The sequence below is a fragment of the Lygodium microphyllum genome, chromosome 22, assembly GCF_053477565.2.
Source record: "Lygodium microphyllum isolate KBCC chromosome 22, Lygodium_microphyllum_v1.1.10, whole genome shotgun sequence".
Taxonomy (NCBI): Eukaryota; Viridiplantae; Streptophyta; class Polypodiopsida; order Schizaeales; family Lygodiaceae; genus Lygodium; species Lygodium microphyllum.
In genome coordinates, this window is record NC_141156.1 from 106061043 (window position 1) to 106078309 (window position 17267).

General features: G+C 41.6%; 1 protein-coding gene across 1 annotated transcript in view; it reads left to right on the top strand.

The window, feature by feature from the left end:
* Positions 1-2755: 2755 nt before the first annotated feature.
* LOC148017471 (putative fucosyltransferase-like protein) overlaps positions 2756-17267 on the top strand; it is an 87627-nt gene continuing 73115 nt past the window's right edge. Inside the window, exon 1 of the mRNA XM_087662677.1 lies at positions 2756-3250. Within this exon, the coding sequence (XP_087518803.1) occupies positions 2906-3250 (345 nt within the window). The 5' untranslated portion in view covers positions 2756-2905. The remainder of the gene's footprint in view (positions 3251-17267) is intronic.

Sequence of the window (17267 nt, forward strand, 5' to 3'; positions counted from 1 at the left end):
TGCAGGCTTGACTTCTATGTTGATACTTGAGGAGAAGAACCTTGGCTTGGATTCCTCTTCTTCTCAAAGCAAAAACAAGTCTAAAAGGTGTTTTGCTCTACTAGCAGAGGTAAAGGTTGTGGTAGAGGTAAAGGTCGTGGTAGAGGCCAAGGTGGTGGTTGTGGTTAAGGTTTATGATACACATAAAAATAGAGGAGCATAGTCCCAAGAAAGGGGGAGTCAAAGAGGGTAAGTTGCAAATTCTAATAGGCAATAGAATTCTATTGATATTAGAGAGTATTAGCGTTGTGGTAAAAAATGTGACATTTCTAAAAATTGCTTCAAAAAGAAGGCTAAAATTAGAAATGGAAAAACTAGCAAGGTAATTATACATCTAGTAGTAGAAACAATAATGATAGAAGTGAACAATTATTTGTAATGTAGTACTTTATGAATACTATGACTGCTGATTGTTCATCAAAGAATGATGTATGGTCTATAGATTCAGGTGCCTCTAACCACGTGACTTCTCATGGAGAGTGGTTTAGAGAGATGTGTAGTCTAGAGTCTCTGAGCTATGTGGAGACATGGGATGAACAGTTCAACCCATTACTCATGTTGAAAATGTTCCTTTGAGTATGTAGGATGGCAAAACTAAGTACTTGGCCAATGTGTTGCATGTATCAAATATTACAAAAAACTTGGTTTTTTCTTTGTTAGATGGTAAAACAGGGATTGGAGGTTCGGTTCACATCAGATGGTTATTATGTAGAAGATCTAAAAAATGATCGCAAGTTCATTGCAAAAGGGAAATGTGCTAGCAGATTATTTACTCTTAATATAAGTCTACACGAAATGGATGCTGCCATGTTTGCCCAAGATTTAGGTGTTGTGGTTGATATTGAAATCTAGCACAAGAGAATTGGCCATGTGAATGTTTAGTGGCTGAAATATATACATTCAAAACAAATTATGGATGGCTTGCCCAAGTTTAGGGTCAATGGGACATATAAAGTATATGATGCATATTAATTTGGAAAGCAAGCAAGGCATGCATTTCCACGCGAAAAGCATGTATGCAAAAAGCCACTTGATTGATATGTTCTAATGTGTGGGGTCCTACAAAGATTGCAACTTTGAGTGGTTATATGTATTATATTTTCTTCGTTGATCATCATAATTGCAAAGTATGGGTTTACTTTATGTGCGGGAAAAGTGAGGTGTTCACTCACTGTAAAATGTTTAAGGCTTTGGTTGAGAAGGAGATAGGGTTGCATATTAAATGCCTAAGGTCAGATGGAGGGGGAGAATATCTCTCCAATGAGTTTTCCAAATTTTTGGTCAACTAGGTTAGATATGTGTTTGAGGTGAGTTGGGCAACTATTGTTTGGTAGGAGATTGTGCTTACATAGCTTGATCATATATATTAGTTCCCTTAAAAAAAGGAGATAAAGAAGGCTTATCACATATGAAATATCATTGAAACTTCATACAATCTAGCACAAGAATGCTCGTTGAGCAAGCTTTTGGCATGCTAAAGGCAAGGTTTTGCACACTGTTAAAGAGTTGTGACATGGATGTACATCATGGTGCCAAATCTTTTGTGGTTGCTTGTCTTGTGTTACACAATATTTGCATATGCCATGGTGACTCTTTTGACATGGAATGGGTATGTGAGGTTGATGCAAGCTTGCAACTTGGGAGCTCAATGGAAGAGGATCAAAGAATAGTAGCAAACTCAATGATTGAGATACACACAATTTATCCCATCCAAGTAGAAGAGGCAATTGAGTAAGCATAGAGAGGTGATGAAGGTCATGGTAGCACTATGCCAAATGACTTCAGTTTTGAGGTGCATCGGCAGAACAATATTGCAAGATCATTATATAAAGAGTATGCAAGGAAGAAAGCACATCAAGTCTTTGGTGATAACATTTTAGAAATGGAGGCATCATCATCTTCCGCTTAAAAGAAAATGAATTTTATTATGCATTTTTCTATGATGATATTTGTTACTTAATGTATCCTCTCATCATTACTAATCAATCTTATGATTAGAATCCATATTTATAGTTTGAAAGCTATTGTGCAAGCTAAGCTTACTTTTCAATTCTTCAACAAATAACATATTTTTGCCAAATAAAAAATCTTAATTTTTGAATCTTCCACCATCGTTGTGTGAACATAAGGGCAGTGGAACATATAAAAGGTGTCCTCTGCCTTTCTCGTGTGAACTCACAGTTGGTGAAGGGGATATTTTTGTAGCATAGCTACCCAGAAGTATATTCCCTAACCATCAACTTCCGCTGCCATCTTGTGAACCCAACCTAAAGCAATATGTCTAGCAGCATGTTTCAAGACTCATGCATTGTTTATTCTTATCAATCTATTTTTGGAATCTATACCTTGTCACGTCTCTCTCTTTTATTCAAGTAACATGCTCATTATGACCATGTTTAAGTACACACAAAAATTTTTTAGATACACAAATTTTCTTTCAATATTTAAAATTTAAATGCAAGCATTAAATTTACCTTACCACCCCATTTTTAAATGAGTATTTCAAGTCAATAGGTAGGCCTTATGAAATTGTATTATGGCTAGGTTCGCGTTACATTTGGTATGTATAGTATTACGATAAAGAAATCTATGCAAGTAACTCTGAAAAAGCATTACATGGGGGGGGATTGTTAGATGACACCCTATTGGCCCCTTTACATTGGTGGACCTGTCTTGACTAGAATTTGTGTCTTGACTCTTCAGCATTTTTTCATTTTTTTCCCGGGGGAGTATCTAAGCTGACAACTTCCATTTTGTCGACCGAATGCAATGGCTTAGTCGGGGCCGCCGTCGCGGACTCGTGTGGCTTGAACGTCCAAGATCTGGCTAGGCACGCCATAGCTCGCCCGGAGATCGAAGACACAGCATGAGAGGCCCCCCAAGCCTCCGCTCTATCGCCAAATCGGGACGGCGCAGGTGCTTGAAGCTGCTCCCTCTCCTCCTCCTGCTGGCTCTGGCGCTCTTCTTCCAGGCCGATTTGCTGGTTCGCTCCAAAAAGTACTCCTCGCTCGGTATCTCCGGCCTCTCTCGGGCCCTCCGTCAAGGCTTCACTAAACGCAATGGCTATTTCGCGGAGGAATCCCTGACCTCGGATGATGCCGATCTGACACGGACATCAGCTTGCGAACAGTGGCTTGAAGAGAATGACAAAGTTCCGTATTCCCGCGATTTCTCCAAGCATCCGATAATCGTTGGCTATGGAGAAAGTTCGGTACGACACAAATTGTTTTAAAGTCTCGGTTATTTGTGCTACGTACAGCAGTTTCCTGATCAATTACAATGGTTTAACGATCAAATTTAAGCTCATAATTATAGAACAGTTTCTTTGGTTCTAAAAGCATAATCTGATAATGGTCTTAATCATGAATTCCCCCTCTGTCCACAATGTGGTGAATTTGGCTTGACAATGGCTTTACCATGTCTTTTTACAATAAAGTCCAAGCATGAAGCTCCAAATAGCCCTAATAACCAAAATTGTCGGGTCTGCCTAGAGGATGGCTTGAGCTTGGATTTTCATGGAACCAATGTTTCCCTTGTTGATTGGATCTTCAAATTGAACTACATGGTCCTGAACTTCCAATTGAACAATATAGAACCATGCTGATGCCATTTCAAAAATGTTATGGTTATGTTGACAAAACTAGCAATGCTCAAGATTGATACCACCAAGGCTTGGAACTTGGAATATTAGCACTAGGGTTGCAATAGTAGTTGCACAATTAATTGGCTAATAATCTTGAGGTTAATAGAAAACACTATAAGAAATTGGGGGGAAACATGACCCATCCTTCCTAGTTAGCCAACATCCTCATGATAGGATCTATAGGGGAATCCATATGAGGCACTACCTTGGTCTTGGGTCCCTTTATAAGCTCTTGATCGGGTGATCATGGCATTGGGAAGTGGGTCCTTACTTTTATGACATAATATGCCTATCCCCCCGTTCTGTTAGATTTGATAGTGGATGGCATGCAATTGACTTTTGTCATTGTGTGCCATTTTGTGCTACCTAGAGTTGAGTCCTTGAGTCCTTTTGATAGGTATCTTTAATCGCCCTAGCTAAGGGTGTGCATTCACACCTAGTGACAAAGTGACCAAAGGCTACGACTAATGATGCGGGTTTAAAGAAATGCTCTAAATGGAGAAGACTCAAAACTGATTGTATGACAAAGCACAATTTGATAAACAAAGAACATAGTTAGGATTAGGATAACTCAAAGACAATGAACACAATGAATAATCAAGTGAATGGCTATTGAATATATAGTGCTCATGCAGCAAACACACTATGTAGTGAATATTGAACCATGAACCCTTGTATCTTTGGGATCAAGTTAGAGGTTATGAGTTGAAGAGTGTGTCGTACTCTGAAACAAATCTCGAAACGCAACAAGGTAGCCTCTGTGTTGAACAATAACAATGCAGCCAGAGAGGTTGGATATGATGCAGATAGGTAGTGAGTAGAGAGGAAAGACAATAAACGCAAGTACTTGAGGAGAGAAAAATTGGGCAACAATGTCACAACTCTATAGAAACAGAATTTGTATCCTTTTTCATTAATTTGTCTATATAATGATTTATTAAATTGATTTCCTTTGCACTAATTAGATATAAAGAAAAGTGCATTGGAGCTGGCCACTGATGAGTGGTCACAGGTTATGGTGGACCCACACGGTGGGTTAGAGAAAAGATAGATCACACTTCCACCTATATGGCCCGATTGGGCGCCTGTGACCAGAACTCACGCATATCAGGGTTAGACTCGCACACAGAAAGGATTGATGCCTTGAAGTGTGGGCTAGATCCGCCAGAACAGACAGTTATAATCAACAAGATGGCATGATTATGAAATGCTTGTACAAAGTGCATGTGTGGGCTGAAAGGTTGAAATACACATTTCTTTGTATAGGAAAGTCACATGAAGATTCTGATACCGTTTTTGCAATGTACACGGAAAAAGCTTTTATATGACATCCATATTGGGGGGTCCCTAAATTTTAGGAGGTCCCTAAAATTTTAGGAGCCTCGAATTAGCCTAAAAATGCTAGTCCTAAAAAATAGGGATGTCATTCTAAAAATAGTAAATTCTGTACTCTGACTGTGCTTACTAAATTTGGTTGTTTCTATTCTTGACAGTATTCAGCCCAAAAAGGAAGGCCATAGAGAAGAGACATATAGAGAAGAGACAAGTGTCAAGACACTTGTCACACAAGTTTCCAAGTGTCCCGCCACTTGTCACATCTCATGACATGTGGCTGGACACTTGTCTTGTGTTACTCCACTTTCCCCTTTTGTACTAGCTCTTCCCTCTCCTTTAAATAAGAGCTCGTTTTTCTTCATTCAGCATAATTTTTCTTTGTTGTAAACTCATGTACAGCACCCATAGATAGCTAGAAACTGGCCCCATCCATCCCCATCATCATCCCCCACTTCTCCATTATCAAATTCCTCCATATTCCCTCTTCTATCACTACTATTTTATAGGACAGCAAGCTTGTAAATTCATTACAACACCTCCTTCTCGAGCTCTTTTTGGCAACAAGAAGCAAGGCCTATCCATGTATAGCTGATCAACTATGGAGAAAGGCTGATTTCCCCTCTTTCTTCTCTCATACTGTAAAGAAATCAGTTCTTATCATTGCATAATAGATAATGCATGTGTGTTTGTACATCTTTGCATGATCTTGTGAGAGTGAGAATTACTTCTCCTCCCTCTCAGGTTGATTGTAACTGAGCTCTTCCCTAAGGGACTTGGGTTGAGCAGAAATACATTCCTTCGGGGGGAGGGGGGGTTGCCCATCTTCAACCCTCAATCTTGTCTCCATTACTTTTACATTTTCAGGGCTGAAATTTTGTGAGTAATTTTCATTTTCAGCTTTAAGTATTCATTCTCTTTTATATTAAGTCTTGAAAACAAGCGAATTTCATAATTGTTAAGCATACTACGTTGTTCGGGGAGTTTACAAATAATTTGAGACAATAGATGATTGTGAAGAAAGTGTAGATGATAGTTAGCATTAAGTGAGTATTTCAAATCAGTGTTTGTCCCATTGAGTCAATTTGCCCCAAAGTATTGGAAATAAGAATGGGTAGCCCCACTACCTCCATGAACAGGCAAAACAATCCCACATACTACTAGGATAAGTGCCTAGGGATTACTTAAGGGTGTGTATATGTCGCCAATCATATGGAGAATATGTGGAGAGACAAGCTTGATGTGGGAGCAAGCAAGACGAGCAAAGCCAGCATGCAAGCATAGGTTAAAAAAATTGCCTTTGGAGATTGCCATGTGCAATGCCATGCGTATGGTGGATCCAGAGTCAACCACTCCAAGGGTGATTGAAAAGGGATAAATATGCACAGATGCATGTTTACTTGAATAGAATGCCAATACATGGGATAATGCAAAGGAATATACAAGTTTTCCTGTTTACGCAAAATGTGATGCAATGGTGCCACAAGGATGGTGCCCTCGTAGGGAAATTATTCACTTGTCTAAGCGTCTTTCACAATCACGTCATCTTGACAATGTGGATAAAGTTACAAATGTCCATAATGTACAATACAAAATAGATAAATATCTCAGAGTGAAAAACTGTAAGCATCATCACTGTCACTATAAAGAGAAGGATACCGCCCCTTCTCGAACTAGAAGGAGAAGTAATAGGGAAGCATCCTCCCACCATCAATTTGGAGAAGTAAAGGAGGGTGTACCCAATCCAATTTAAGGTAGAAGGTACTGTAGAACCACCCTATTAACCGCCTTGGCCAAGATATCTGCAAAATTATCATTGAATGATACAAACTCTAGGCAAATTTTGCCTAGCTCAACCTGCTCTCTGGTGAAGCGGAAGTGAATCACCACGTGTTGTGCCCAAGGTGATGATTGGATTGCTTGCAAGGGCAATGACACTCTGGTTGTCGCAGTAGATAACAGTACACACCTCATAAGGAAACTGAAGTGTGGCCAAGAAGGTCCTGAAATAGATATTCTTTGTGGTACCATTGAAAAGAGCCTAATAGTCTGCCTTGACCATGGAAGCCGCCACAGTCTCTTGCTTATGGCTAGCCTAAGAGATGGGTGCCATGCCCAAGGTGTAGAGGTAGTAGCCATGGGAACATTGGGTGTCAGGATCTTTGTCACAGGGACGTGAAATTTTAAGATACTTTAATCTTGCTGATAACTTTTGATTAAGTGATTAATAAAATGTGCAAGGTTGTTTGGCACATGTGATGCATATGGTAGTTATTTCATGGTAACAATCCAAGGACCTCGAGGAAGGAGTGTGTGTCAAAGGCAAAAGTTGTGATAAGTTATGCTAGCTAGGCTTTGGGGGTTTGTTGGTGTTACTTTTGACCCTAGGAGAGTTCTTTGGCCAATAAGTCTTTGTGTTGACACTAGGGACTAGCATTAATTAATAATTTCATACCAGTCTAAGGGTCAAAAGAGGTTGGGGTCCACTCCAGGTTGCAAATGGCCTATTCAATTTAATTATGGATGGGCACATTTAATTATGGGTAGGGTCAGAAAGACTGAAATTAATTTTCAGGTTATGTAATTTGAAAATTAATTAAAAGGATTGATAATGTTGAAAAATGGGTTTAAAAGACAGCCACTCGGCAAAAATGCCCATGCGAACTGAGAAAACGTTTTTGGGGGCTGGGTCTCAGCTATTCAGTTAGTTTATAGCTTGGGGGAGAGAGAGAGGAAGTTGTTCGCTCATTTTTTATCAGAGACTAAGGAGCCTCAGCAAGTAGGGAACAGTAGGGAGACACCTTTCAGGGGTTGGCAACAACTCTGTTGGATGAGGTGACAGCATTTTGGAGGTGTCTAGTAGTAGATGATTGCATAAAATGAAGGTTAGAGCAAGCAACATGCAGATTTTAGGGTTTTCTCGCGAAGAAAATCAGATTTCTTTCTCATCTTGGCTTTCTCTCATCTTCTCTAGTAATTTCTCAAAAGATCTCAGCAGTTCTCAGCCATTCTCATTAGATCTCAGCTAGATTTGGTGGACAACAGGAGGATTTTTGCTATAAGCCCTAAATTTTTGTAGTAATTAGGGTTTGATAGCCACCTTGGGAACCCATGCCAACAGGAAAAGGCATCGTACAGTGAAATCAGCACTTGGAATTGGTGGAATTGATAGGGATTTTAGATGCTAGCCCATCCGTTGTAAATTGGGGCAGCATTTGGCCAGTTGGTGATTCCATTTGTACAAGTCTTGGGTAAAAATTGAGGGGCAATTGGCCAAAATTGCTTGCTGATTGTATGTACAACAAGGGGCTTTTGGATTAGCAAAGGAGATTGTGGAATCTCAACTTATACACTGTCCATTAGTGATCAAAGCTAAAGAAATACCAAAAGGAGCACTAGTTTTGGGGTCTACCGGGTGTCTATTGTCCAAGATTGTTAAGGTAATGTGTGCATTTCAGTTTATGCTCATTTATTAATTGCTATAATTAAGTGCTTGATCAAGTTTTAGCACCCTATCCGAAGAGAAAGGCCGGTTTCAATCTCTTGGCTAGTTAGAATCAGTGTACTCTTGCAAGCATAAACCGTGACCATAAGTTAGTCCATACATGTATACCTTAAATATCTTAATACATGAAGATGAGTAATCCAATGAGACATTCTAGATGCATTAAAATACTAAGTAAGTAAACTAACTGAGTAAGATCTGGCTTAGTATATATTAATCAAAGTAGTTTTCCTATGATAGAATGATAGGTGTAAGCATCAGAGGCTGATCGGAGATATCCTTATGCAGATGGACAGTGGGATCTAGAGACGTGGCCACTGGCCATGTTTGATCAATATAATACTGTTCTACCAGTTGTAGGGCATACTTTTGCTCTGACAGAAAGATACTGTTCTACCAGTTGTAGGGCATACTTTTGCTCTGACAGAAAGATACTTTCCTTAGATCGAACAATCTCTATCCCCAAGAAATAAAACAACAAACCTAACTTGATAATTTCGAATGCAGTGTAAAGTTTTGCCTTGATTTTTCCTATGGCCGCAAAAATTGAGCTAGTGAGGAGTATATCATTAACATACTACAAGATATAGTTGACCCTTGTGCTAGTAGTGTGCACATATAGATTTGGATAATAGGGGGTAGAATGGTATCTATGAGTCCATAAGAACTTGTCTATCCTGTGGTGCCAAGACCTTGGTGTTTGCTTAAGCCCATAAAGAGCTTTTTGCAAGCGAAATACATTGTCATTCCAATCAATGGAAGAAAAGCTAGGAGGTTACTCCACATAGACTTCCTCCTCTAAATAACCATTCAGAAAAGCACTTATTATGTCCATTTGATAGGTTTAGTTAACCGTGGTGAGCATCAAGAGCAACCAACAGATGAAATGATGTTAATCAAGCGGTAGGTGCGAAGGTTTCTTCATAGTCAATGCCGTGCTTTTGCTTGAGACCTTGCATTACAAGGCGAACCTTGTATTTATCTAAAGTATAGTTAGCCTTTAGCTTGGTCCTAAAAATTCACTTTGTCTTGATGACCGGTTTGTGATGAGGATAATCCACCAAACTCTAAGTCCCATTTTAGTTGATGCTATCAAGTTTCTTTTCCATTGCCTCATGCCATAGAGGGTCTTGGAGAGCCTTGTCAAAAGATGACGTACTAGCGAGACAGTAGGGGTTGCGGAGAGGAACACAGAGCGAACTCGATAAACACTGAGAAGAGAAGAGAAGAGAGAAGAAACTCTGATGAATGGAATGATAAAGATCTGAATCATGGAGTGAATGTGATACAAGGGAACAAGGGTGCTGTAGCACAAGGAAGATGATAAAGATAGCCACGAACCATGAACCGCAATGTCCTCCGAAAGGGGTGTGAGGGTAGTGGAGAGGCTGGAAACCCTAAATGCAAAATGCAAAAGGAAAAACTACGGGTGAAGGGTTTCTCAACACCCCCTCTCAGGCCCAAAAAGGGGAACAAGAGAAGAGTGAGGTGGAGATGGAATGCTAGATGCTTAAGAATGCTCATGCAGTAGGTGCCACTTGGATCGTGTCTCCCGTGGGGAAATTGTTCACTTGCCCAAGCACCTTAGTACAAAGATGATGAAATCATGCAATGGATAGGAGGAATGTCAGACTTTGTGTGGTGCCGAGAACCATAAGGATATGCCTGTACTTGATCTCGAGAGTTGGCTCCATGCTGACCAAGTGACCAAGGCAAGAAGAAGAAGAGGAAGAAGATGTAGAGGATCCTTAAGATCCAATATTTCCACTTGAAAGGTAATCTGCAGTAAAGAATAGTAGTTAGAGTGAACTAGAGAACCCAAAACTCAACCTCGGGAGAGAAGCCACTAGCTTCATGCATCCATGCAAGAAGGAATATGAAGGCCTTGTCACCAAGTCGCGGCTGAACCTCCAAGGCCCCGATCTAGGTAGATCCTTGAGATCGTGGGATTCAATAGGTGAGATGACCGATGGAAGGACTGAGCGGTGGGCGGGGATCCCCTTTGAAATTGGAGGAATAGGAGCCCCCCCTGAAGTTGCAGTAGATGTAGATGACCCTCGGACGGCAAAGAAAGATCAACCCCCTCTGAATCCCACTCTGAGGTAGATAGGAAATCCAAAAACTCATGGATCACGGACTCCGAAATGTCAGAGAATGAAGTGCCGTTGGCCTGTCGAAGAAAGTATTTGGGGTGGTGAACTCCCAGAGGCGGCCTCTTGAACCTGAGTAGACGAGGGTGAAGGGTGGGGCTCAGACTGAGCAATGAGTGGGCAACAGTCGTTGCTTCTCAATGGAGCAGACCGCGAAGCCAAAGAAGAGGAAGGAGTCGAGCAGCCATTGTCTCTCGAAGGAGCGGACTGACGAGGAGATGGTATCAAACAATCACTATCTCTTGATGGAGCGGACTGTAGAATTGAGGGCCGTGGTAGCCACTGTACCCGAAAATAGGTGGGAGAAGATTGCTGTTGGCATTGCGACGATCTCCAGGAGGTCATAGTGCCAATCGATCCTCCATGTGCTCGAAAGGACTTAGTGCGCATCGGATGCGTCTTATTGCCTTGAGTATAGTTATTACGTGATTGGTGGTACCACGGGACTGTCTTTTTGCAGATGCCCGCACTGTGTTCTATCGACTCCCCCCATGTGAAGCACGAGAGCTCTCATTCGCCACCCAACCATGCTCAGGAAGATGCTAGAGAAACCCCCCGTCGTGACTCTCTTGCGAGCTGTCATTACCTAGTGAGTTATACTAATTTTATGACTCACTTACTTCCTAAGCTCCCCTAACCCCGTACAAGCGCCCAAGGCCCCTAGACGGTCATCTCTCGCGCTTGTTTCCCAATAAGTTACATTTATTGATGTAACATTTCCTCCCCCTTAAGAATCGGTTCCATCCTCGAAAACGATACTTGGAAGGTCCAACTGTAAATTGGGAAACCTTTTTCTTAAAGTGCTTACTTGCTCCCATGTTGAGCTTTCTTCTAAACAATCCCTCCATTTTACCAGACATTCTTGATAAATAGTATGCCTTGCTCGTCTATTACGAACATTTAAAATTCTTTCTGGTTCATGTGGAATAGATTGGTTCATTGAATAGCTCCTCAATGTTATCATTTAAGACTAGACTATCCATATCACCCAGCTTCTTTCTTAGCTTGCTTACATGGAAAACTGGATGTGTTTTACTACAAACAGTTGGAGCTTGCAAGCATGTTTCCCCACCCTCTTAAGTATTGTGAAAGGACCACAATACCTGGGTGAAAGCTTTGGACATTGTCCTATTTTCATGGTTTTAGTTTGTCCAGGCACTTTAAGATAAACCAATTCCCCTTCCTCAAAGGAGATGTCTCGTCGGTGAGGATGTGCATAAGCTCTAGCTCGGTCTTGAGCTTTCTTAATATTTTTTTGAGCTAATTTTAACATACTATTCATATCCTCCAAAATATTCTTTGCTGCTTAAACCCTTTTCTTATGCAGTCCTACTGCATGAGGAGCTCTGGGCTGAAACCCATACATTAGCATAAATGGACTATATCCAGTGGAAGAGTGTTTGGCACTATTATATGCAAACTTTGCTATCGGTAAATATTCTTTCCAATTAGTTTACCTTTTACTTACATATGCTCTCAACATATCTTCAAGGATTTGGTTAACCCTTTCAATTTGCCCATCTGTTTGCGGGTGCTCCGCCGTGCTCATGCTAAGTTTAGTATCCAACTTCCTAAATACAGCACGCCAAAATTGACTATCAAATTTTCTATCCCGATCAGAGACTATATTTGCCGGAAGGCCATACAATTGGTATATGTTCTCTATAAATAATCTAGCCAATTCTGGTGTTTTAACATCAGTTGAAGTTGGAATAAACCTAGCCATTTTGGTTAACCTATCCACAATCACCCACACAGAGTCGTGTCCCCTCTGTGTCTTGGGTAACATGATAATAAAGTCCATGGAGATAGTCTCCCATTTTCCCGAAGGAATCTCTAATGGGTGGAAAAGTCCTCTCATTTTCAATATTTCAGCTTTATTAACCTGGCATTTATTACATTTGACCACATAGTCAAGGACGTTCTTATTCATTCTAGGCGAATAGAACTGCCTTTTAATAAGACTATAAGTCCTATTGACTCTTGGATGTCCCGCACTAGGGGTATCATAACACTCAAAGAGTATCTGGCGCCTTATTTCTTCATCTTTTGGGACATATACCCTACCCTTGTAGAGTAAATAACCATTATCAATGGTAAAATTCTTCCACTTGAATCCCATTTGAGCAACCCCTGATGCTCCATTTCCTTGTTGAACATCCTCAGATGTTCCTTCCTCAATGGAGGCTCTCCCATTTGGATCCCCATTTTCTATTGCCTCCCATATGTTGGAATATGCCGTGTCAACCTGGCATTTCCCTTTTAAGGATTCAAGCAAATCGGAAGTGAATTGAGTAAAACTCAATTCATTTATGATAGGCATTCTGCTGAGTGCATCAGCCACTATATTGTACTTTCATTTTCTATACCTTATCATAGTCGAACTCTTGAAGGAGCTCGGCCCATCTGGCTTTACGCTTAAAAGTTTGGCACCGTACAAATAGTGTCTCTATTTCTTTATTGCATGTACTATTGCATGCAACTCCCTCTCATAAACTGAATAATTCTATTTTGCACGGTCTAATTTCTTGCTTTCAAAAGCAACCGGTCGACCCTCTTGTAATAAGACTGCGCCTACTGCCCTGTCACTGGCATAAGCTTCAACCACGAATGGTTTATTGGAATCCACAATTAATAGTAGGAGCTATAGCAATGGCTACCTGAAGTTTTTGAAAATTTTCATTTTGGTCTGTTCCCCAATTAAAGCTCTTCCCTTTCCCTTTAAGTTGGTTCGTCATTGGAACATCTATCTTGGCATAATTTCGAATGAATTTACAATAAAACCCAGATAAACCTAGGAAGATCTACAGCTCTTCAAGGTCCCTTGGAGATGGCCATTCAATAATTGCCCTTACTTTTTTTGGATCCATCTTGATTTCCTCTTTCGAGATAATATGTCCCAAATATTTGACTTCTTGTGCGAAGAATCCACATTTAGTTTTCTTCGCATAAAGGGAATGGGTTCTTAACAATTGGAATACTAATCATAAGTGTTTCAAATGTTATTCTCTTGATTTACTAAAGATCAAGATATCATCCAAGAAGACTACTACAAAGTGTCCTAGATAGGGCGGTAACACACTATTCATCAGCTTCATAAAAGTAGCTGGAGCATTAGTGAGACCAAAAGGCATCACCAAACAATCATAATGCCCATATCTAGTACGAAACGCCGTCTTAGGAACATCCGGGGCCTTAATTCTTACTTGGTGATAGCTTGATCTTAAGTCAATCTTTGTGAAGAATTTTGCCCCTTGTAATTGATCAAAAAGATTTTCCATTTTGGGCATAGGAAATTTATTCTTCACTGTTATCTTATTAAGTGCTCTATAATCAACTCACAAACATTAATTCATTATTTACATTCAACTCGCAAACATAAGAAAATTGTTGCTTTATATTACAAGAAGTAAAAGTGTCCTGTACAAAAAGGGACCATAACATATATACCTCACAAGCTTCCTTCTTTATCAGCTTCTAAACTTCAAGAGAACGCATCAATGGGTTATCAGATTATTCATGTTCACCTTGAATCACAAAAGTCTTACCATTCCTTTCAAATTCCAGTGTATTATGATGATAACTACGCTTTAAGGATGGTTCCAATCCCCATAGCACTCCCTCCCTAAAGCAATATCGGCTCTTTCCATATTCATAATTTGGAAATCAAGCTTATCTTTATATCCTTGGATCTCGATTTCCAAATTGGATACCATTGTATCCCAGTATTACATGACTGGTGGTACCACGGGACTGTCTTTCTATAGATGCCCGCTGTGTGTTGCCAGTATTACGTGACTGGTGGTACCACGGGACTGTCTTTCTGCAGATGCCCACTTTGTATTCTGTTGACTCCCCCCATGTGAAGCACGAGAGCTCTCATTCGCCACCCAACCATGCTTAGGAAGATGCTGGAGAAACCCCTCGTTGTGACTCTCTTGCCAGTCGTTGTTACCTAGTGAGTTATACTAATTTTATGACTCACTTACTTCCTAAGCTCCCCTAACCCTGTACGGGCGCCCAAGGTCCCCGGATGGTCATCTCTCACACTTGTTTCCCAATAAGTTACATTTATTGATGTAACAATAGTGCTCTGATAGCCGATGCAGAAGAGGTGGCACAAGGAGTGCCTGGTGGAAGACATATACTCCGGGGAGGGGGGGGTGGGAAGTAAAGGTTGAAGTCAGCAAGCATCGGTGGTGTATCGGTGATGCCATAGTAAGAGCACCTAGTAGTCTAGTCATTTGTTGGTAAAGAAGCCATGGGTATCAGTGTGCCTTGCTGAAGAAGGAAGAGGTTAGCCACGAACTATGAACTGCAATGTCTGCCTCAAGGGGTGTGAAGGCAATGCAAAGCACGAATCGGAATGTCCGTCTCAAGGGGTGGGAGATAGTGGAAGGGCTGGAAGTGAACTGCCAGTGGAAGGAGGATGCTACTAGCAGTAAGAGGTTGCAATCAGTAAAAAAACGCAGGGCACAATAGTATGGTGGAGCTGTCGGGTTGTAGAGAAGAGCCGCCAGGTTGCAGAGAATGGCTGCTAACAGTTTGGTTGAGCCGCCGGGTTGTAGAGAACAGAGCCACTTGTAGCAGGGAGGAGCCGCCAGCAGAGAACAATAGCCAGCAGCAGGGAGGAGCTGCAAGCAGCAGAGAACAGCCGCTAGCAGCAACGAGGAGCTGCCAGCAGTCTGGCTGAGCTGCCAGCAGCAGGGAGAAGCCGCTAGCAGTCTGGCTGAGCAGAGAACATCCTCCAGCAATAGGGAGGAGCCGTCGCCTGACTGGGAGGAGTCGCCAGCTGGTCAGCAGAGTACAGCAGGCAGAAAATAGCAAGTGCAGGGGAGAGCAGCCGCCCGATAAGGTGTTGATATAGCGGAAGAAGAAGAGAAGTGGATGCCAAACCTGCCATTGGTCTTTGCCTTCACTGAAGTGGAGGATGTTTGCCGTTGTTTGAGTAGATCTAGCTCTGATACCTATTAGCAGATTAGTTAGCTCATCGTTGAGTCTGTACTTGTGGTACAGCAGGCTGGGCACAAAGACATTTTAGGCATTTTATTTGCCATTGTTTATTGAGGTTTGGGCATTATTTGCAGCCAGTCGGCCAGCGACTTGTCATATTTTAGGCATTTATTTTGGCCTATTTATGGTCAGCCTCCCTCTGCCACATTCATTCATTACTTGACAGTTTCTTGGGAGAGGGAGCAGGTGCCAGTACCTCTACAGCCGGTGACTCACATTGTATCTATACTGTCTCATGTCTTGGTATATGGATTCCATTTCCCAAGCATACATCTGAGTTCTCATCTGTATTGTGTTATCGTTTTCTTTTCTTTTGTCTTGTGTTCAGCAGTTTATTTCAGCACATGTTTATGCTTCCACTGCTGCACCACTTCTAACATGGTATCAGATTTTAGGATTTGTGTTTTTTGCTATGTTTTCCGGCTGATTTCAGGACTATTTTTTCCTCTTGCTGATTAGGCAGCTGCTGCTCCAATCAGGCGACCAGTTTTGCCTGCATTTTTAGCTGATGTCAGCATCCATACAACCTGCGCATTTGTTTCAGCTTGTGTTTTGATGTTTCAGCATCTCCTCCTGACTGGGCGCTTACATTATCAGGCCGTTTTTGCTGTTTTTGGCAGTTTTTGACTGATTTCTTGACTTTTTTGAGCAGCTTTTGTTTTATTTTGATTAGATTTTGGGTTATACTGTATGTGAACTCTTGTTTTTTGCAGTCTGTGCTCGTGGTTTGGCTGTGTTCCTTCTCCAAATCCCTTCTCTTCTCTAGTTCTCTTCTAAATCTTCTACAGATGGCTGCTCCATGCTTATCCACTGATGCTACGCTATATGGAGATTCCCGTGAGGCTTTTGCAGCTTCAGTGTTCGGAGACGAAGAAGTCGAAGGCCCAGTGTTACCATTGTGGCAAGAAAGGTCATTTAAGGAAGGATTGCAAAGAGTTAGTGGCTTCCAGGAAGAAAAAGGAGCAGAAGATGAAGTGGGATGCGGACTTCTTCGATGAGTCCTCATCTGTCTCAGATTCCTATTCCGATCCTTCGGGTGACGTCTAAGGCGTAGAAGGGATCCTCTTCTTCGGATCGTGAGAAAGGCTTAGTGGCCTCTTCCTCACTTGCTTTCTAGTGGTGGTGATGAGGTCATCCCTCACAACTCTCTAGTGCAAGAGTGGGAGTGTGAGAGGGTGGTGAGTTGGCGCAGTTGCGCCTCATCTATATTTCTATACAGATGCACATGATCCAGAGAGGGACATCCCTGACGCATCGACTGGCAAGTACAAATCTTGGAGCTAGGATTGACAACCAGGTTCATGATGGGCTGGTTACTTGACAGAGAGTGGGCGGCTTCCGTCGTGAGGGGACACTTTGGCAGCTTGGCTAAAGAAGGGGAATCCATGGTAATTTATGCGTTGTGGCATTGGTAACAGGATGGTCACATGTGCTACTTCGGCGGCATTGTTGACAAACATTGAGAGCTGCTATGATCTTCTCTATTTTTAGGAGCTGGTAGGATCGACATCAACATTAGGTTCTCTTTGAGGCACCTTGGTGGCGGCTTGCGCACCCACTACTTGGGTATCCATGGTTCTACTCT